General features: G+C 35.8%; 1 protein-coding gene across 4 annotated transcripts in view; it reads left to right on the top strand.

The window, feature by feature from the left end:
* The window catches only part of GREB1L (GREB1 like retinoic acid receptor coactivator), a 252,007-nt gene that overhangs the window by 159,981 nt on the left and 68,095 nt on the right, over nt 1-23,931 (top strand). For all 4 annotated transcript variants that reach the window (XM_081078878.1, XM_081078875.1, XM_081078876.1 and 1 more), the window contains 5 exons: nt 16,968-17,096; nt 19,905-20,021; nt 20,608-20,727; nt 21,450-21,587; nt 23,251-23,436. In XM_081078878.1, coding sequence (XP_080935004.1) covers nt 16,968-17,096; nt 19,905-20,021; nt 20,608-20,727; nt 21,450-21,587; nt 23,251-23,436 — 690 coding nt within the window. The remainder of the gene's footprint in view (nt 1-16,967; nt 17,097-19,904; nt 20,022-20,607; nt 20,728-21,449; nt 21,588-23,250; nt 23,437-23,931) is intronic.

The raw sequence follows: 23,931 nt of genomic DNA, 5'->3' as shown, positions 1-23,931 counted from the left end.
AATGAAAATTTAAAAAAATGAAAAAACAACAGAAACAAATGAAGACAAGCAAAGACTAGGAAAAAATAATTGCAAAACATATTTAATAAAGGATTTCTATCCAGAATTTACAAAGAACTCTTACAACTCATTAATGAGATGACAATTCAATCAAACAAGGGCAAAGGACTTGGAACAGACATTTCTCCAAGGCTAATAAGCATGTGAAAAGGTACTCAACATCATTAGTCATTAGGGAAATGCAAATGAAAACCATAATAAGATACTACTTCACACCCACTAGAATGGCTATAATAAAAAAAAGTATATATAATAAACAGTATATATAATAAAATGACAATAACAAGAGTCTGTGGATGTGGAGAAATTGGAACCCTCATACATTGCTGGTAGAAATGTAAAATGTGGCAGCCACATTAGAATACAGTTTGGCAGATTCTCAAAAAGTTAAATATAAACTACTACACAATCCAGGAAATTCTTTCTAAATATCTACTCAAAAGAGATGAAGAAAACAAAACTTGCTCACAGATGTTCATAGCAGCATGAGTCACTGTAGTTGAAAACTGGAAACAACCTACATGTCATGATGGATAGGCAAAAATGTGGTATATCCTTACAATATCTATTCAGCAATAATAAGGAACAAACTACCAACACATGCTAAATCATGGATTAAGCTCAAAAACATTATGCTAAGTGAAAGAAACCAGACAAAAGAGATGATCTATTATATTATTTCATTTTTATGAAATGTCCAGAAAAGGCAAATTTATAGAAATGGGTAATAGACTAGTGGTTGCCTGAGGCAAAGGGTGGGAATGGAAATTAACTGAAAGTGGGTATGAGGGTTCTAATGGGGGGGATGAAAATGTTCTAAAATTGATTTATGGTGATGGTTGCACCACTTGATAAAGTTACTGAAAATCATTGAACTGTACACTTGAAATGGGTAAATTTTACGATATGTAACATACTCATATACTTTAACAAAGGTGTGAAAAAAAAGATTTAAAAGCTGCTCTGAGAGAAAGGTGAAATCCTTTGGAGTAGCACTGTTTCTCTTTCCGTTCAATACAGTCTAATTTATGGAATTTCTACTATGGGATGAGTACTGTTTCAGACTAGAGGGTAAACAGCACAGAGCTTGGAGTCAGAGTCCTGGTATTTAAATACAGCACCTGACATACTCGTATATTCCACTGCAGCTTGATAGTTCTGTGTCTTGGTTTCCTCATTTGCAAAACTGAAAATAACAACATCCATTTTGCATCTAAGGATTAAGTCAGCCTTGCTGCCATATTTCTACTTGTGTGACATTCTTCCCAATTATAATTGTTAAACATCTATATTCTTTTATATGCTAGAAGCTCTATTTTCATTTTGTTTATCCCTGTACTCCCTAGTACCTAGCAAATGCCTGGGAATAAATGTTATTTGAGTTCCATTTTTAATTTAAATTTGACATTAGCATTTGGAGAATTATCAGTTTACTTATGTGTGCTATTTTTTCAAATGAATTTGATATGCTCATCAACCATTAGGAGGAAACATGTTTTTATGACCTAGACTGTAGGGCAGGATGGGGATAATGCCTAAGCTCTGCCTCTGTGACTAATAGTATCATTTTTAAAAAGACTCTATAAGTCAGGGCCATTTTATGACTTTCTTGGGCCCTAGGTACATGGCCTGTGTGGCCCTTTCTCCCTAGAAAATTATGTTTACGACTGTTGGTATAGAAATAAATATTTAATATTATATTTTAAAATATCTTCTCCAAACAAAAGTTCATTGCTTTCTTTTGATTTTAAAATAAATTAAAACATTTTCACGAGTCCTTGAAAGTATTATGGACCCAAGGCACTATGCCTTTTCTGTGCCTAATAGAGAAGTCAACCCTGTTCCCGGAGACTTGTCCATGAAAGGGAATTTTCCTCTCTGTGAGCCACGGTAGGCTCAAAGTACTAACCCCCCTACTATCTTATGCTTGTGTACTAAAGAAGTAAGGACAATAACAAATGACAAGACTTGCCCTGTCATGTATCAAGCTCATGAAACTTTACTAAGAAAGACAGGGTGGAGCTGGCACAGCAGACACACCATGCCAGGGTAAAAACCCCCAAAACAGATTCATGTAACATATGGGTATTTCATACTTAAACAGAGGTGACTTGCAGATCAGTGAGACCTTTCCTTTCAATGAGTGGTGCTCAGAAAGTGGATATTCTATGTGGAAAAAAATGAAACTGGATTCCTATTTCACACTATACCCAAAAATCAATTCTGGGTAGCTGGAAGATCTAAATGTGAAATGCAAAACTATCAAACTTTTAGAAGCTATTGTAGAATATCTTAGCTATTGTAGATACCTTAAAAGTAAAGATGAAAAGTGCTGATCATAAAGGAAAAGACTAATATTTCACTACATTAAAATTACCACTTCTAATTATTAGGAGGCATCATAAAGAGAGTGAAAAATCAAGATATAAACTAGAATATGTGTAATACATAGAATTAACAAAAGGCTAGTATGAAGAACATATAAAGAATGTCTATGAATCAATAAGAAAAAGATACACTAATAGAAAAAACATGAGCACAGACTTCAACAAGCACTTCATGAAAGAGGAAATATAAGTGGCTGATAAATACATAAAAAGATGGTTAAACACTTTGGTAATTAGGGAAATTACTTTAAAAAATATCATGGGATATCATTATATATGTACCAAATTGGCAATAATTCAAAGTATGACAGTAGTCAATGTTGGCAAAGATTTCAAGCAACAAGACCTATCACACATTGCTGGTAAGAGCATTAGTTGATGCCATCACTTTGCAAGTAAGTTGCAATCCACAGTAAAGTAGAAAATGTTCATATTCCTATGATCCAGCTATTCCACTCCCTAAAGAAACTGTTGCAGGTGTGCAACGAGATATGTACAAGACTTGATGCACTGTTCACAATTGGCTCAAACTGGATACAACTCCATGTTCACCAACAATAGAATGGATAAGTGCTCCCTTTGGCAGCACATATTCTAAAATTAGAATTATACAGAGATTAGCATGGCTCCTGAACAAGGATAATACACAAATTCATGAAGCATTCCATATTTTTCATCAAGGAGTCATGGATTTTTAAAACTTAGTATTTCATTACTGTTGTCTTAGTGTTGGTTGACTAAGTTTTGCCAGGACCATTACTGATCAAGCTAGTAAATCCAACAGCCATTTGAGAAAAAAACAATAGAATGGATAAATAAGTTTTGCTATATTTGATGAAATACCATTTGGCAATGAGAATGAGTGAGCAATACCTACATAAAGCACCATGGAAGAATCTTGCAAACATCATGTTGAGCAAAACAGCCATTCACAAAAGAATCCATCCATTATGATTTCACTTCTATTATGTTCAAAACCAGGCAAAACTAAATTCTTTTAGGAATAAATACATAGCCCAATGGTTATGTCTGGGGAGAGGGCAGAAGGGATGGGGAAGAGCATCCTTGACTTGGATGGTGGTTAGTTCCATAGGTTCTTGCTTTATAATTATTCTTGAAACTATACGTAAATGTTTTGTGTACTCTTCCATATTTTGATCTCAGGGGAAAAAGGGCAGATTTACTCATTCATACCGCATACGTATATTGTATGCAGCCTTCATACTTTGAGAGCAGGTGATATCATAGGCCAGGGATGTTATGGTGTAATAATAATATTTCGGCCCTTTTGAGTGTATTTCCTACTGTGGTGATTCTACTGTGGGATTGTTGCTGCAGGAGTACAGCTGCAGTGGGGAGCCTCACAGCTGACTTTGGTCTCCAAGAAGGGAGAAGGCAGAGCCAACCCTAATAGAAATCTCTAAGTCCTCAATATTTTTCCTTTCCTGCAACCTTTTGGCTTTCTCTGCTTTGCCACTCATGCTGCCCTCTGTTGATCCAGAATACTTCAGGAGGCACGATGTCCAACCCCAGCTTGCCTTACTCACATAACCTTCTGATTTTTGTGTCCATTTCCCCACTAGTACAATTCCTCTGCCCTGGTGATAGCAATTTAGAAAGCAGTTTCCATTAAAATGTATCATGTAACTGTTCCTCAAATGTAGCTCTGTGTGTCCCTTTCCTCTTTGGATTTGTCTTCCTTAGCCACTAAACTTCCTTGAAGTCAGGATAATCAAAAGTTTCCTTGACAGGTTTTTCTAAACTTAGTTCCTCATGAATATTCAAATTAATCTTTTTCCAAAACACAGTATCCTTTTTCCAAATGTGGTGAGAAGCCTTTGGCTGGCAGATTTGCCCACTCACAACCAGACACTGAGAATTTGTAGGCTCTTCCTTTGCACTGTACACTCCTTGGGCAGCAGTTGTATCTACCTTCTTTCCCTATTCTGTCCCAGGAGCCTCGCATAGTACCTGGCCTGCTGAAAAGACTCAGTAAACATTTGATGAATGCATACATGGAAGGGAGAGGAAAGAAAACCAGTGATCACACCCCTCTGAGACAGGGCCATGAATGTGCTCGAGAGACTTCTCCTCACCCTACAAAAGAGAAAATCCGCTATTTAGCAAATATAAGGAAGAGTGGCCCACTTTGTAGAAGCTAAGGAACCATAAGTAATAACAATGAGAAGTCATTTTCACCAATACATTAGCGATAACATTTCACTCTAAACAACAATATACAGTGCCAGCAAGGACGGATACCCTCAGTCAGGCTGATGGAGGTGAGCAGTGGTACAACTTCTAAGAAAGAAATTTGGCAACATTTAACAAGAACATTAAAAATATTTATGTCCTTTACTCTAGTAATCTCACTTCAGGGGCTTAGTCAAGGAAGTAACCTATTCACTGCAGTTATTCTTTATATTAACTAAAAAGGAGAAGCAATCTTAGTATAGATAGAGACAGTTGAATAAATCATAGCATACTAACATGATGAAGATGTTAAAAGAGATAATTATGACACTTTGCATCCATATCGGAAATAATTCTGTTAAGTAAAAAAAAGTAATATTAACTCTGTATTTTTGTTATATCGTGTAAAAAATATAGTGTGGATAAAACGTAGAAGGACATGTACTGCAAGAAAAAAAATAACATTTTTTTGGGAGAAGTGACATTTTTAGTATGTTTGTTTCTATATGTTAATTTTATGTTATATTTGTCATAGTTAAGCATTTAAAAGAACTCAAGATTAAGCCAGATGTATAGCTCAATAGAAAATATCTGCTTATTACTGGTCTTTCTTCAGCATTCTTTTTTTTCCAAGATAGTTTTTATTAATTTTTTTCATTAAAATTTATTGGGTTGATAATAGTCAACAAAACTACATGGGTTTCAAGTATACATGTCTGTAATACATCATCTATAAAATTGCATTGTGTGTTCACCACCCAGAGTCAGTTCTCCTTCTATCACCATATATTTGACCCTCTTTACCCTCTTTTATCCCTCCTCCCCCTTTACCCTCTGGTAACCACTAAACTGTTGTCTGTGTCTATGAGTTTTTGTTTCTTTGTTTGTTTGTTTTGTTCCTTTGTTGCTGTCAGTTTTATATCCCACGTATGAGTGAAGTCATATGGTTCTCAACTTTTTCTGTCTGACTTATTTCATTTAACACAATAATCTCAAGTTCCATCCATGTTGTTGCAAATGGCAGTATTTCATCTTTTCTTATGGCAGAATAGTATTCCATTGTATATATGTACCATATCTTTATCCAACCATCTATCAAAGGACACTTTGGTTGTTGCCGTGTCTTGGCCACCGTAAATGATGTCTTCAGCATTCTTCGCGTATGTAGGAATAAGGGCCAGTACCTAATATAGACAAGTCCAAGATACATCTAGAAGTTACCAAAACCAGAATTTGATCCTCCTCTGCTCACTACTGACAATTTTATTGGGCAATTTTCTGGGTACTAGGATCGGAGGATACAAAGACAATATTGATCTCTGCCTAGAATTTTGTAAAATGTTCATGTGCTGAGATTCCAAGAATAGAGTAAGGGGCAAGAGGAGCGGGGACAGGAGAGGGAGAGCTCTAAAATTGAAAAATCAATAGCAGATCAACTCAGCATCTGTTTCTGGCCAAACTGAATAAAAAGGGATTGAATTTACCTTCCCACCTGACACAACTTTTTTTTTAAAAAAAAGAAGAAACAGACAAAAATATCTGAAAAACAGTTTTCAGTGTATCTCAAGCAACAGAAGACAGTGATCCCTGAGAGATGGGAAACAAATAATGTGAATCTTAATATTGCCCCAGCTTACTGCTTTGGGAGTTCCTAGATCACGATACAGGGAAGGGGAACTGTGGTCAAGTAGATTCCCTAAGTTGAGTAGAAAGAGCTGAGAGTGTAGGGAGACCCAAACAGCTAGCTCATAGGACCAAGTACCAGAAGGAAGAGAGCTGAACAGAGAGAACCCCAGAGATCTGCACAGGGTCCCCTCAAGTGTTCAACATAATATTGGTTTGTGTGTATATGCAAAGAAACTACTCAAGACTCATAAAAAGTACCATCCAAAAAGATGAGAGGAAACAGTGCCCAGTATTCATACTGGGCCAGGTACAGGGACTGTTCCCACCAGCTAGACAGGAAAACCTCATAGTTCATTGAGCACTGGATAGAGTACTTAGAAAGGTCTTATCTTAGTAAGGGAGAATACTTAGTCTTAGACTAAGCACTGCTCCAGACTTGCCTAAAAATATCAACAACAAAAAAAACCACAAAAGGATCAAATTGTTTCCAAGTAATTTAACTGCAATCCAGAGCTAAGCTCAGGAATATTTATAGGAATACAAAAATATACAGCATCCAACAATATAAAACTAGTAGTGCATGACACCCAATCAGAGATTACCAGACATGCAAAGAGGCAGGAAAACACAACTGATATTGAGGGGACTAATCAGTGAAAACCAAACTAGATGTTAGAATTAGCAGGGAAGGACATCAAAACAGTTACTATAACTATCTCATATGTTCAAAAAGTTAAGTAAAAGGAAGATGATAAAAACAATCAAACCAAACTTCTAGAGATGACAACTATGTTTGAAATGAAAAATACACGGATTGGGATTAATAACAAATTAGCCATTGCAGAAGAGAAGGTAAGTAACTTGAAGAATGAAACAGAGAGGAAAAAAAATAAAATGAAAAGCCCATCAGTGAGATGTGGGATAACCACAAGCAGCCTAATATACTTGTAACTGGAGTGCCTGAAGGGGTTGGGGGAGACAAAAATATTTGAAGAAATAATGGCCAAAACTTTCTAAACTTGATGAAAATTATAAACCCAAGAAGTTCAGTGAACCTCAAGCACAAGAAACACTTAGAAAACTGTACCAAAGCACATCATAATAAAATTGCTTAAAACTGACAATAAAGAGAAAATCTTAAAAACAACAAGAAAAAAACAGGTATGTCATATATAGAGGAACAAAAATAAGCATGACATCATATTTCTAATTGGGAAACAATATAAATAAGAAGACAGTGGAGCAACATCTTTAAAGTGCTCAAAGCTAAGAACTATCAACCTAGAATTCTATGCTTAGCAAAAGTATCTTTCAGAAATAAAAGTGAAAAACAAAGATATTTTCAGACATGCAAAATAAGGAATTCACCACTAATAGTTTTGCACAACAAGAAATGTTAAAGGAAGTCATTCAAGTAGGTGGACAATGATACCAGACAGAAAAAAATCTGAATCTTTACAAAGGAATGAAAACCACTGGAAGTGATAACCACATGGGTAAATATATACAATTCTTTTCTTATTTAAATTTTTAAAGGTATAATTGACTTATACAAATATGATAACAATATATCATGAGGCTTATAATATATGGAAAAGTAAAGTGCATAACAATACCATAAAGGTTAGGAGGGGATATATGGAACTACACTACTCTAAAGTTCTTGTACAATACGTGAGGTTGTCTAATGCCACTTGGTGTTAGACTCATAAATTAGAATATATGCTATAAACCTTAAAACAACCAAAAAAAAAAACAAAGCTATAGCTGTAAGCAGCAAAGGAGATAAAATGAAGTCATAAAAAAAAATACCTGATTAATCCAAAAGAAGGCTGGAAAGAGGGAAAAAGGGACAAAAAATAGATGGGACAAGTAAAAACAAACAGCAAGATGATAGACCTAAACACATCAAGAATCACATTAAATGTAAATGATCTGAACACCCCAATTCAAAGGCAGATGTTATCAGATTGGATAAAAAAGTAAGATCCAACTCTGTGAGGCCTACATGAAGTACAATTAAAATATAAAGACCAAAATACATTAAAGGTAAACGTATTAAAAAGACATGTACCATGCTAACGGTAGTCAAAAGAAAGCTCAAGTTGATACAGTAATATCAGATAAAATAGATTTCAGAGCAAAGAATATAACTAGAGTTATTAAAGAGATAATTGTATAATGATAAAGGGGTCAAGTAATCAAGAGGACAGAACAATCCTAAAACATTTATGCACCTGATAACAGAACTTCAAAATACATGAAGCAAAAACTGATAGAATTATTTTAAGAAATATAAAAATTTACAATTATAGTGAGGTATTTCAATACCTCTCTCTTAATAATTGATAGAACAGATAAAATCAATCAGGATATAGAACATTTGAACAATACTATCAACCAACTTGACCTAATTCACATTTATAAATTAGAAATACAACACAACAACAGAAAGTTACACATTCTCCTCAAGTTCACATAGAACATTTACCAAGCCAGAGAAAAAAGATATGTTACATTCAGAGGAACAAAAATATGCCTGATATTGTGTTTATGGGCCACAAAACAAGTCTTAATATATTTTATTTATTAATTTTTTGAGTGATTCTTTTTTATTATTACGTAGTTATAGGTGTACAAAACAACATAGTGATTAGACATTTACGCTCCTCACAAAGTGATAGCCCCAACAAGTCTACTACCCCTCTGACACTGTAATAGCTATTACAATACCATTGACTATATTCCCTGTGCTATACTTTACATCCCGTGACTATATATATTTTTAATTTTAGTTGACATTCAATATTATTTTATATTAGTTTGTATTAGTGGTTAGATATTTATATAATTATTGAAGTGATCCCCCTGATAAGTCTGGTACCTATCTGACACGATACATAGTTTGTACAATAAGTATTAATGTATTTTAAAGGATTCAAATCATACAAAGTATATTCTTTGTCCAAAATGAAATATTAGAAGCCAATAAAGGTAAGATCTTTGGAAAATCCCCAAATATTTGGAAACTAAATAACACACTTCTAAATAGTCCATGGATCAAAAGGGAAATTAGCAATATTTTTATTGAATGTATATGAATAAACAACACATGGGAATTTGTAGGATTCCAATATAGCACTATTTAGAGGGAAATTTATAGCACTAAACCTATATTATAAAAGACCAAAAAAATTTTTCTAGTAACAAATGTACTCATTTATTTTATTATTTTTTAATAGTTTTGGATGTACAAAGCAATATAATAGACATTTACACCCCTCACAAAGTGATAATCCCCCTCCCCCAAGCTACTACCCCTCTGACATCTTATATAACTGTTACGATACCATTGACTATCTTCCTTATGCTATCTATACTCCACCTCCCGTGACCATGTATATATATATTTTTTTTCTTATAGTTGACTTACAGTATTATTCTACTTCAGTGTCAGTTGTACAGCACATTGGTTATGCATCTATAGTCTATGAAGCGATCCCCTTGAAAAGTCCAGTGCCCACCTTACATAATCTTTACAACATTGTTGATTATATCCCCCATTCTGTATTTCGTATCTCCACGTCTATATTGTGTCTACTAATTTGCTCTTTTTAATCCCTTCACCTTCTCCCCTACCCCTACCCCCTCCCATCTAGCAACCAACAGTTTTTTTTTTCTATATCTCTGAATCTGTTTCTGTTTTGTTTGCTCATTTATTCTGTTCTTTAGTTTCCACATATAAGTGAGATCATATGGTATTTGTCTTTCTCAGTCTGACTTATTTCACTTAGCATAATGTTCTTAAGGTCCATGTTATTGCAAATGGTAAGATTTCATTCTTTTTTATAGCCTAGTAATACTCCATTGTATAAATGTACCACAGGTTCTTTGTCCAGTTGTCTATCAATGGACATTTTGGTTGTTTCCATACTTGGCTATTGTGAATAGCGCTGCAGTAAACATAGGGGTGCATATATTTTTTTCAAATTTTTTGGACTTCTCTGGATAGATACCCAGGAGTGGAATTGCTAGGTCATAAGGCAGTTCCATTTTCAATTTTTTGAGGAAGCTCCATAACTGTTTTCCTCAGTGGCTACACCAATCTGTAATCTTACCAACAGTGCTCGAGGGTCCCCTTTTCTCCACATCCTCGCCAACACGTGTTATTTGTTGATTTATTGATGATTGCCATTCTGACAGGAGTGAGGTGGTATCTCATTGTGGTTTTTATTTGCATTTCTCTAATGATTAGTGATGTTGAGCATTTTTTCATATGTCTGTTGGCCATCTGTATGTCCTCTTTAGGGAAATGTCTCTTCATGTCCTCTCCACATTTTTTAATAGGGTTGTTCGTATTTTTGGCATTGAGTTGTCTGAGTTTTTAAATAAATTTTGGATTTTAACCCCTTATCAGATGTATCATTGGCAAATACCTTCTCCCACTTGGTAGGATAACTTTTTGTTTTATTAATGGTTTCCTTTACTGTGAAAAAAAAAAACTTTTTAGTTTGATGAACTCCCACATGTTTCTTTTTTTCTTTTGCTTCCCTTGCCCCATGAAATATATCAGTAAAACTATTACTAAGGGTAATATCTGTGAATTTACTTCCAATATTTTCTTCTAAGAGTTTTATGGTTTTGGGTCTTACACTTAAGTCTTTAATCCATTTTGAATTTATTTTTGTATATGGTGTAAGAAGGTGGTCCAGTTTCATTTTTTTGCATGTATCTATCTATCCATCTTCCCCAGCACTATTTATTAAATAGACTGTCTTTACCTCAATGTAAATTCTTGCTTCCATTGTCATAGATTAGGTGACCATATAGGCATGGATTTATTTCTGGGCTTTCTATTCTGTTCCATTGATCTATGTGTCTGTTTTTATACCAATACCATGCTGTTTTGATTACTATAGCCTTGTAGTATGATTTGATGTCAGGTCGCGTGATACCTCCCACTTTGTTCTTATTTCTCAAGATTGCCATGGCAGTTCAGGATCTTTTATGATTCCATATAAATTTTAGGATTATTTGTTCTAGTTCTGTGAAAAATGCCGTTGGTAATTTGATAGGGACTGCATTGAATTAGCTGGTATGGACATTTTAACTATATTCTATCCAGGAGCGTGTTATATGTTTCCATTTATTTGTGTCTTCTTTAATTTCTCTCTTCAATGTCTTATAATTTTTTGAGTACAGGTCTTTTACTTCCTTGGTTAAATTTATTCCTAGTATTTTATTGTTTTTGAGGCTGTTGTAAATGGGAATATTTTCTTAATTTCTCCTTCTGATAGTTTGTTATTGGTGTATACAAATGCAACTGATTTTTGAATATTAATTTTGTATCTTGCTACTTTACTAAATTAATTTATCTATTCTAATAGTTTTTTGGTGGAATCTTTGGAGTTCTCTATATATAGTATCATGCAATCTGCATGTAATGACAATTTTACTTCCTCCTTTTCTTTTTTTAATTAAAGTTTATTGGGGTGACAATTGTTAGTAAAGTTACATAGATTTCAGTATACAATTGTATTACAATTCTGTATTACATCACCTACCAATCACATTGTGTGTTCACCACCCAGAGTCAGTTCTTCCATCACCATATATTTGATCCCCTTTACCCTCATCTACCACTCCCCTGCCTCCTTACCCTCTGGTAACTACTTCCTCCTTTTTGGATGCTTTTTATTTCTTTTTCTTGCCTTCTTGCTGTGGCTAGGACTTCCAGTACTATGTTGAATAAAAGTGGTGAAAGTGGGCAGCGTTGTCTTGTTTCTGATTTTAAGTGGAATGCTTTCACCTTTTCCCTATTGAGTATGAGGTTAGCTGTGGATTTATCATATATGATATTTATTTGTTTGTTTATTTATTTATTGTAAGGAGGGCTCAGCTCACAGTGGCCCACGCAGGGATCAAACAGGCAACTTTGGTGTTATTGGCACCATGCTCTAACCAATTGAGCTAACCGGCCACCCCCTATAGGGCCTTTATTATGTTGAGATATGATTCCTTCTATTCCCACTTTGCTAAGAGTTTTTATCATAAATGCATATTGGATTTTGTCAAATGCTTTTTCTGCATCTATTGATATGACCATATGATTTTTATTTTTCATTTTGTTAGTGTGTATCATGTTAATTGATTTGCAGGTATTGAACCAACTTGCACACCAAGAATGAATCCCACTTGATTGTGATGTATGATCTTTTTAATGTATTGCTGAATTCTGTTTGCTAATATTTTGTTGAGGATTTTGCATCTATATTATTCATTAGGAATATTGGCCTATAGTTTTCTTTTTTGTAATATCTTTGTTTGGTTTTTGGATCAGAGTAATGGTGGCCTCAAAAAAATGAGCTTGAGAGCCTTCCCTCCTTCTGGATTTTTTGGAATAGTTTGAGGAGAACAGGTGTTAATTCTTCTTTGAATATTTGGTAAAATTCACTTGTAAAGCCATCTGGTCCAGGGCTTTTGTTTGTTGGGAGCTTGTTGATTACTGATTCAATTTCATTGGTAGTAATCAGTCTGTTCAGATTTTCTGTTTCTTGTTGATTCAGGCCTGGAAGATTGTATGTTTCTAGGCATTTATCCAGAAATTTTTCTTCCAGATTGTCTATTTTTTAGAGTATAGTTGCTTGTAGTGTTTTCTTAAATTTATTTTGTATTTTTGTGGTGTCAGTTGTCAGTTTTCCTCTTTCATTTCTGATTTTATTTGGGTCCTCTCTTTTTCTTGGTGAGTCTGACTAAAAGTTTGTCAATTTTGTTTATCTTTTTTAAAAAAAACAGCTCTTGATTTCATTGATCTTTTGTATTTATTTATTTATTTGGTCTCTTATTTATTTCCACTCTGATCTTTATTATTTCCTTCCTTGTACTCCCTTTGGGCTTATTTTGCTGTTTGTTTTCCAGTTCCCTTAGGTATAAAGATAAACTGTTGATTTGAGATTTTTCTTATTTCTTTAGGTAGGCCTGCATTGCTATGCATCCCATAGATTTTGGGTCATTGTGTTTTCATTTTCGCTTGTCTCAAGGTATCTTTTGATTTCTTCCTTGATCTCATTGTTGACCCACTCGCTATTTAGTAACATGTTATTCAGCCTCCATGTATTTGTGTATTTTCCAGTTTTCTTTTTGTAATTGATTTCTAGGTTCATAGCACTGTGGTCAGAGAAGACTCTTGATATGATTTCAGTCTTCTTAAATTTATTGAGACTTGTTCTGTGGCCTAGCATGTTGTCTAGCTTGGAAAACATTCCATGGGTTCCATTTGCACTTGAGAAGAATGTATGTTCTGCTGCTTTGGGGTGAAAGGCTCTAAAATTATCAATTAAATCTAACTGATCTAATGTATCATTTAAGGCCACTGTTTCCGTGTTTTCTGTCTGAGGGATCTGTCCATTGGTGTCAATAGATGTTGAAGTCCCCTACTATGATAGTGTTGCTGTTGATCTCTGTCTTTATGTCGGTCAAAATCTGTTTCTTATATTTAGAAGCTCCTATGTTTGGTACATAGATGTTTACTAGGGTTATGTTCTCTTTTTGGATCAATCCCTTTATAAATATGTAGTGGCCTTTTTTGTCTTTTATTATAGTCTTCATTTTAAAGTCTATTTTGCCCGATTTAAGTATTGCTACCCCAACTTTTTTCTCATTTCCATTTGCGTGAAATATTTTATTCCATTCCTTTACTTTTGGTCTGTGTGTGTCTTTTGATCTGAGATGAATCTTTTGTAAACAGCGTATGCACGGGCCTTGTTTTCTTTTTTTTGGGGGGGGGGGTCCTTGTTTTCTTATCCACTCAGCCACCCTACGTCTTTTGATTGGAGCATTTAATTCATTCACACTTAAAGTAATTATTGATAGGTACATATTTATTACCATTTTGTTATTCATATTTCTGGTCTTCCCTTGTTAGTTTGTTTTCACCTTTCTTCTGCTTAAAGAAGACCTTTTAACATTTCCTGCAATGCTAGCTCGGTGGTAATTCCTTTAGCTTATTCTTTTCTGGGAAGCTCTGTATTTCTCCTTCAATTTTAAATGATAGCCTTGCTGGGTAGAGCAATCTTGGTTGTAGGCCTTTGTTTTTCATCACTTTGAATATTTCCTGCCACTCCCTTCTGGCCTGCAAAGTTTCAATAGAAAAGTCAGCTAGCTGATAGTCTTATGGGAGTTCCCTTATAAGTAACCTGCTGTCTTTCTCTTGCTGCTTTTAGGATTCTCTTTGTCTTTAACCTTTGACACTTTATGACGTGTGTTGGTGTGGGCCTGTTTGGATTCATCTTGTTTGGGATTGTCTGCACTGCCTGGGTTTGTAAATTATTTTCTTTCACCAAGTTAGGGAAGTTTTTTTTGTCATTATTTCTTCAAATAGGTTCCCGATCCCTTGCTCCCTCTCTTCTCCTGGTATTCTTATGATGTCAATGTTGTTGCACTTAATGTTATCCCACAGATCTCTTAAACTATTTTCATTGTTTTTTATTCTTTTTTTAAAATTTTATTGGGAGAAGGGGAACAGGACTTTATTGGGGAACAGTGTGTACTTCCAGGCCTTTTTTCCAAGTCAAGTTGTTGTCCTTTCCATCTTAGTTGTGGAGGGTGCCATTCAGCTTCAAATTGTTGTCCTTTCAGTCTTAGTTGTGGAGGGTGCAGCTCAGCTCCACGTCCAGTTGCTGTTTCTAGCTGCAGGGGGCACAGCCCACCATCCCTTGCGGGAATTGAACTGGCAACCTTGTGGTTGAGAGGATGCACTCCAACCAACTGAGCCATCCGGGAGCTCAGCGGCAGCTCAGCTCAAGGTGCCATGTTTAATTTTAGTTGCAAGGGGCAGAACCCACCATCCTTTGCGGGACTGGAGTTGAACCAGCAACCTTGTGGTTGAGAGCTCACTGGCCCATGTGGGAATACATATGAAAATAGAATAATAGAATTAACCACCACCATTGACCAGCTTCAATAATTATGAACACATGGTCAATATGATTTATTGACCAATCTGATTTATTGTCAATATCTTACTGCCTCTCTTCTTCCCTTCCTCAATATTTAAAACAAATCCCAGACATTATATTAAGAAGTATGGTAAAGATTTCTTCATATAGTTGTGTATATTCCTTATTAAGCTTATCCCTTGGCATTTTATCTAACTATTAGTTGTTGTTTATGTATAGGAAGATTTATTTCTATACATTAATTTTGTATCCTTTCATTATTTCAAAAATATTGGTCTGGTTTAATTTGAATTCACTGATTTAAAAAAATAATAAGGTGAATCACCACTCTTCATAATTAGTCAACCAGATTTCACCAATATGTTTACTTGACCTATTAGAAATATGCTAAAATTCTAGGTATAAACTAATGTAGTAAGCTACTAGTCTTGTTCCAAACAATATGGCTGTGGCCTGAAACATAACGAGCAACCTCTGTAATGGCACTGCAAACTTACCTGGGATTCCTATCCTGTTTCTGTGGTAGGGAGGGTCAAATATATGTTAATGGAAGGAGAACTGACTCTGGGTATTAAAAACATAATACTATATGTAGATGTATTACAGAATTGTACACTTGAAACCTATGTAGTTTTGTTTACCATTGCCACCCCAATAAATTTTAATTAAAAGAATATAAAAATTTTAAAAGAAAAAAAAGGCCTGAAAAACTTGGCGGTCTTCACTTTCCTGTGACTTTACAATATTCTATGTGCAGTTGCTGGCCTCTATTATTCCTGTAGACCTTGAAATCACTCCCTGGTGGTACATCAGGCTTTTAGGAAGGCATATTAACTCTCCTGAACCAGTAGGGGACCATTTCAATCTTTTGAGTTCTTATGAGAAACACTCATTAGATGTATTAGGAATCACGTTGTGGTATGAAGACTAATTTTTTAGATAATTTCTCGTATAGCATCATCAGTATCCTGCTCTTTAAAACACTTTGTTTTTTAAACTCAGAAAGTTTTAACAGTCACTTTTGGTACTTTTCTGTGTAAATTGATTAAGCTGTTTTGCTGGAGTAGAGTCAGGGATTTGGGGTCAATACTCATTTCAGAAAATTCTAGTTGGCTTGAGTATTTATATCTCCCTTAGGCTGTCTGTGAAATGGCATATGGTTTTTCTGGGCTCGGTTATTTTCTGAATCCAGATAGCAAATTTCTTTTGGATGTACCTGGTATTACACAGGTAAATTAATTCTAGTTTATTCCAAAAATTAAAGCAACTTTTCTTCAGAGAAAAGTGCTCTCTCCTAGGTTGCAATGACTTAGTTTGCATGACACCTTTTAAATGACAAACACATGTGGATAGAGATAAATATATCTCATTGAAATGGGGAGACAGTTTTAATATGACACATGATATCCTTGATACCGTATCATATGACTTTGACCAAGTTTTAAATGACTCTCACTATTTAAGGTAATAGTACCTACTTCATTGAGTTTTTATAGAAATTAAGTGAATTGATATATTTAAAGTGCTTATACGAGCACCCAGCGTATAGTAACTTCTAATGAGTATTTGTTAAATGCATAAAAGAAAATAAAACCTGAATACAGAGAAATTGACTTTCCTAAAATAGGTCAAGAAGAAACTGAAATTGTACAGTCTGTTTTCTCTCACCTCACTCTTGTTGAATTAACTTCTTTCCTGCATATATAAATAGTTGCTAATTTGAACAACCTCTTTCGTTTTAAAGATTCGCCGATTCTCAGTCCAGCTAATTCTGCGATCAATTTAAGTGGAGCTCAGGACCTGACCCGGAATAAGAATGTTGTGAAGCCACTGGCTTTATCTTTGCAGGTGGTAGGGAAGACTTTTGCTGCAGGTGATGTTTTCCTCACTTATATTTCTTTGGTAAATATATAGTCTATAAATGATTTGTGTGAAACTTAGTTGACAGTTTGGTAGAAGGAAACAGAAGCTGCTTCTTTGTCAATTGATGGTAGAAGTGGGGCTGTCCATAATAATGTATTTTTATAGAAAGCTTTATGTTCTCTATGTTATAACCAGAAGAGTCAAAGAATGACATTTGACACACAGAGACAGAGCAAGTTGATTCCATTCGATAAACATTTTGTGGGTAGCTGTTATGATGAGGAACTGGAGATACAAAGATAAATGAGGCTCAATTCCTGACCTCTAATGTACTTATGACTTAGTAGGGGAGATCACCCATGAGGAGATATTGTTGGTGTACTGCAATAAATATAACAATATACTAGGGGAACATGGACAAGGAGTAAAGTTTTAGGTCAACATTTTGGGGACTAATCAAGAAAAAGTTCTTGGAGGAGTTTGGTCTTGAACTATGAAGGAGATATTCACTGTACAAAGGAGTGAGGGAAAATATTTCAGATTCCAAGAAATGCAGGAGCAAAGCTTGAAAGGAAAGAAGCAGCATGAAGTATGCAGGAACTTACAGCAGTTTGGACATGTTAGAACCATAAAAATGTAAAACTCAGGGAGTGGCAGGAGGTAAGCAAGTGGTGGACAAGGGAAAGGTCACAGGAGGCCAAGCTAAGAAGCATAGATTTTACTCTGTAACTTATGGAACAGAGAAGTGACATGGTCTTATTTGAACTTAAGTTAGATCATTTTGGCAGCAAAGAAAATAAGAGGTAGGAAAACTAGTTGGAAGTCATTTCAGTAGTCTAGGTGAGAAGATCAGGTCCTTGGCCAGGGCAATAATAGGTTGGAGAGGAGAAGACGGATTGGAGAACTAACTACTCAGGAAGTGAAATCAGTAGGAATTGACTGATTGAAGTGAGCATGAAGCAGAAGTGGCCTCAGTTTACGCCCACCTTTCTGGACTAATGGCCGTGCCATTGACTTGAGACAGGGTGTACAGAAGGAGGAGCAGGTTCCCCAGGAGAAGATTGTGAGTTCCATTTTGGACATATTGAGTTTGATATACCCATGAGCTATCCAGTGGAGAGCTGTTCAAAGTCGTTTAACTTATCATAGGGGAAAATCAGAACTGATAATACCAGGGGTGCCAAGAAAATGTATACAAGTGGACACCGTGGTCAACGTTGCTCAAGCAGTAGTTCACTGTAATCAGAAGTGTCTGGATGCTGATGGGAACCACTTTGAGCACCTCTTGTAATTACAGAAGTCAAACGTGACTTGTCTTCATCTTTTGTTATCGGTATACGAATATATTGAGTATTACAATTTTAATACAGTTTTCCTTTCTTGAAATGTGTGTACATTTGTTTGGCACCCTCTATATGTGATTAAAATAAGGTGAATAGGGTAAATAGTAACAGCCAAGGAGAAATGTAGGGTAAGGTAAGTTGTGGACTAAGGATAGAATCCTAGAAAATTCCAGTGGTTAAGGGAAAGACGTGGTCAGAAAGGCAGAAGAAAAATGAAGAGAAAGAGCCTGTCATTCTTGGGAACTTTGCAACAGTTAGGTATCATAATTTATCAAGATCACATTTGTTCTTATGCTATTCCAACAATTTTTGCAGGATGTACCTTCTGATAAGGTTATAGAGTTGAACAAATTAAATTCAAATTTTTACAGCATTAAAAAATTCATTAATTTGGATCTTGGCAGAAATCTCATGGTTGCTAAAACCATCAGATGAAAAGCTGATGAACAACTTTATAATTCAAGAATTAGGCTAACAACTCTTGAATCCACTTATCAATCTTAACATTTATAAGAGAGAAAACTAACCATTATGTGCCTCCTGGTGGAAGCATACAATAGTACTTATAAGATGCCCTTGCCCCGCCCCCCCCCAAATCAAACCTGAATCTGAGCAAGCCTGTATATCTAACAATTAATAACAAATAGAGGAGATGTTAAATGATACTACGGGTATCCAATCAGCAAAACCCCAAAAATGAGAAATTCTGCTGAGTTTTCAGTGAATTAATTGTAAAAAAGAGAAAGGGAAATCCTAGATATTAAAAGTTTAAGGAACAGAGTAACTAAATTCAGTGTGGAGCTCTTTGAATCCCAATTCAAACAAGCCAACTGTAAAAAACCCTTTGAGGTAATTAGGGGAAATTTGAATCCTGATGGAATATTTGATAAGAAATTATTAATTATTGTTCATTCTAAGTGTAATAACGATATTATAATTGTGTTTTTAAAGCACCCTTTTAGAAACATATATGGAAGTATTTATGGATGAAGTAATATGATAAATAAGTTTGCTTCAAACTAATCCAGAGCACATATATTTTATGTGGGGGTGAGGAGAAGAGATAGGAAATACAGCTAAAGCAAGACTGGCCATGTGTTGATAAATATTGAAGCTGGATCGTGGGTATATAGTGTATTACACTATTCTCTCTACTTTTGTATGTTTGAAAATTTCCAAAATACAAAGTTTAAAAATATGTTTTCTCTTCTTGTCACCCATCATCTCCAAAGACTGCACTGAAAATGATTCTAAAAGAGCTCTTGGGGTCCTAGAAAATTATTTTTAGGTGACATTTCATTTTAATGAAGGTACTACTCTGGTGGTGGTTATAGTCGGCTGCATATAACTGGGCTGTCCTGTCAGGGAGATTTCTTTGAGTCCTAGAGTGTGAGGTTTAGCGCATGGTTGCAGCATCACAGAAAGCAGTGTCCTGCCCAGCCTCTGTTCTGAGTGCCTCCTCTCATCTGCTACAGATGCTGCTAATGGAAACAGTAGCCATGGAGGGAAGAATAGTGCAACGAGTTCCACTCCAGCCCGCCCAGGGAATTACTCTTTGTCACCAAGACCTAGCTATACATCAGGAGACCAAGGTACAATATTCATCTTAGAGTTTTGAAATAATGCCTGCCAATTATGGAGGAGATGCTACAGAGTTTTGGAATGATGCATTATCTGATAGCACACTCCCAATTTTTCCTTAGCTTCTCATACAGTGTTTTGAAAGTTTATGATTGGTATGAGCAGTAATGATTAAATATCTTGGTGATTCTACAGGATGAGCCTATGTAGGAAATAATATTGAAACAAATATATAAGGAAGTGTCTTTAAAAACCACAGGTTTTGCTGACCAAAGCACAAAGGGTTCAAACTCTCTATTGCAAATCTGAGCCTTCCTTTCACCATATACAAAATGAGATAACAGTATACTTGTCCTGCAACCCTACACTGTTGTTGATAGAATCAAGTGAAATAATTTAGGTAAAACTGTAAGTTGTGAAACAGTGTACAGATGTTAAGTGGTATTGTTACTGTGCCTTTTTCTAATTTTATCTTTACCTTTAGAAGAGTGACTTAGGATTTCTGAGTATAATCAAATTAAAGGTTCTATGTTACTTTGGATTCTTTCCTTTCTTCCACTGTAAGGACAAAGCTCATCTTTTTTTTTTTGCTTTCAGCTACCATGTTCATTTCTGGGCCACCAAAGAAACGACACCGGGGATGGTACCCTGGGTCACCTGTCCCCCAACCTGGTTTAGTTGTACCTGTTCCTACAGTTTGTCCTCTTTCAAGAACTGGTAAGATTCCAACAGAAGATGTTAGCTGTGTCCTCCAATGATCTGGTTCCTTGTGTGACCCATACTTATTATTTCTGGCGTAGATGGTTCAGTCTGTGACCAGGACCTTGAAAAACAGCTGTGGCCATTTTGGTGCCTACAGTTTAATGTTGAAAAGCTCATCTACCTTGCTACTAAACAGACAAGTGTACATATACCAAATTCTAAGACACAAATGGAGTTCTTCAAAAATTTAAGTTTGTTTAAATGAGTAATTTTAAAGACTACAGAGAGATGCTATATACACAAAGATTTATGCCAATATGTTACTGTGGTTGCCTCTAGGTAGTACTGATTAATGATGAGTTGATCCTTCTTCACGCTTTTCTATACTTTTCAAATTTTCTATATGAACAGATATGCCTTGATATACTGGCAGGGAAAGATAAAATACAAAACAGAATCCAAAAGGCTACATGTGGAAAAACAACTAGAAGGAAAAACTACCAAAATGCTAAATAGTTATTATCTCTAGGTGATGTGATAATGGTTGATTTTTTTTTCCTTTTGTTTTTCTCACTTCTAATTTTATATGATAAACATGAATCACTTTAATGAAAACAACAACAAACCATTAGACTTCTAAAACTTCTGTATTAAAAATATTAACACTGCATTGATTTCAGTTGTATTGCCTTTAGCTTTTATGTCTAATCCTTCTTGTCAAACAACTTTTTTTCCAGAGTCCCTTTTATCTGCTCCAGTTCCACAGACCCCATTAACTGGAATTTTACAACCTCGACCCATTCCTGCAGGGGAAACTGTAATTGTTCCTGAAAACCTGCTGAGTAACTCAGGAATTAGACCAGTAATTCTGATAGGTAAGGCAAAAGTATCCCAAGTTGTGTCAGCTGGAATCTAAGAGTGTTTCTCCATCGCATTGTTTGTGTATTTATTCATGTGTTCTGGAATATATTTTTATTCATCTATTGATTCTTTCAGCTTTTATTGGTAAGCTCCTTCATGCTATGTTAAACATGTGACTAGAAGTTGGGAATAAGGCAAGGTCTTTTGGCCCACAAGGAGCATTGTTTAGGGAGGGAGTCTGTCATGTAAATAACAATTATAACACTCTGTGATACTTGAGCTGGTAGAGATTCACAAGCAAGAACTACATGAGCTCAGGGGAGAGGGAGCTTAATTCTGCCTGAGGGGCCTGAGAAGGCCCTTTTCAGAGATGACGTTTCAGCTGGGTCCTGAAGAGTGGGCAAGAATGGACAAGATAGGGGAGAGGGAACATTTCAGTCAAAGGGAGCCAAACCACAGAGTAAAGGAACAAGCAGAGCCAGCTAACAGGCCCCACTCAGGATAACCAAAAGACCCCAAAGTTGCAGATCTGAACTGTGGGGAAGCATCTGTGAATCAGTATCTTTAAGGGGTCTGAGTCTTTCCAAGCTGTCTATAAGTGGAGGTGTAGAAATGTAGGGGTCCCCAGATTCCAGGACTTAGTGCCTTTCATACCCACTCAAGAGTCCCCTCATTTGAGGTCTAGCTTAGACCAGAAGGAGACTGCCTGCTTTACCTTTGGGACTGAACAGATAGGGTATTTAAGCTCCACTAGGTCTTTAGGGTATTATCTCCTTCTTGCAGTTGGCTTGAGGCTACTGGCATGGATGGTTTTGTTTCAAGCCCAGTCCTTTATCCGGCTTCCCTATCCACTGATCCTGGACCTGTAGGCACTGGGGGAGTCCCTGTTGTTTAAATTCCATATGTCAGGAAGTTTTTATTGAGCATTTGAGTTGCATGCATAGTGCAACTAAGCCTTGGAAAGATACATAGAACATGTGGACCCTTTGGTTTCTGCCTTTTAGAAATACAGAGGGACTGTCCTCTCCACCAGACTACCAAAACAGGGCATATTTTCAACATGTTTTTGTCCTGTCAACTTTTAAGATAATTTGAGGCTGTTTACTGACATTAGGAAGAGAATATAACAAAAAAAAATAGCTAATATAACAAAAGGAGTAGAACCTCCAAGTATTTGCGACTGGTGGAATACTGCTTTTGTTCAATGAGTGTAGCTTTAAAAATATTTAAAGAAAACCTCAGGAGGTGAGATATGTTATTATAGTTTGTCTGTTTCTTTTCTGACTTCTTATCTGAAAAGAAATTTGATCAAGAATTTTATTAGAAAATATTTTATCATTGCAGTTTTACAAAGGATACAGAGATGTTTTGCAAACTCATTCATTCTTTATGGCAGATATACTCATATAATATTAACATGTCCTTTCTGTGGAAAACAGACATAAAATTTTATAGTATTTTGCTTCTTGTTCATCTGATTTAATATAAGGCATCTGAGTGAGCATTCGAGCATCTGAGTGAATTCCCTGAGATTGGTATATTTCAGTGATTTGTTTGGTAGCCATCTCAGAGGGCAGGAAACTTTGTTAAGCATCTTTGATCCTAATTGAGCGAGCGTATCTGGTTGGACACCAAAATGAAATATTGAACTTTACTGACCTACTTCTATTGGGGCAGGCTATGGCACTTTACCCTATTTCTATGGAAATGTTGGTGACATTGTTGTGAGTCCTCTGCTGGTGAATTGCTACAAGATTCCACAATTGGAAAACAAAGATTTGGAACAATTAGGGTTGACTGGCAGCCAACTCCTGAGTGTGGAAAACATGATTCTTCTGACGATACAGTATCTTGTGCGGCTGGGTAAGCTATTTTCAATAATCATTTGATGGTGACAATTTTTATTCTTTTTTGTAACATACATTTTTTCTTTCTCTACTTTCTCATATTCATCCACCTGTCTCTTTCCACTTCTATCATTCTTTTCCTTCAACCCCATTCTCTATGACTCACCCTTTCCTCTTCTTTATTTCTTTCCTAGCCCTTTTCTCCCCTTTCCACCACTTGCCCATTTCCTGCCCCCACACAACCCATTTTCTCTCAGAGCCCTTGCTCCTGGCTTTGTTTCTTTGGGCCCTAGAAGAGATAAATTGCTCCACCTAGTGGCCAGTCTCATAATGGTTCTAGGGTCACCAAAGTATTTGATGGACAGAACCTCAAAAGGCTGTGCCATGGTCACCTCTCCTAGGGAAGGTTAGCCAAGCCATCTCTCTGAAAGTGCAGCTGCCATTTGGAATGTAGCCATTACCTTAGAGAATTATTTTCCAGTTAGCCTTTTTATCTTGTTTATCCACTGTC

Source organism: Rhinolophus hipposideros, assembly GCF_964194185.1.
Source record: "Rhinolophus hipposideros genome assembly, chromosome: 17".
Lineage (NCBI taxonomy): Eukaryota > Metazoa > Chordata > Mammalia > Chiroptera > Rhinolophidae > Rhinolophus > Rhinolophus hipposideros.
This window is presented reverse-complemented; position numbering and strand designations above follow the sequence as displayed.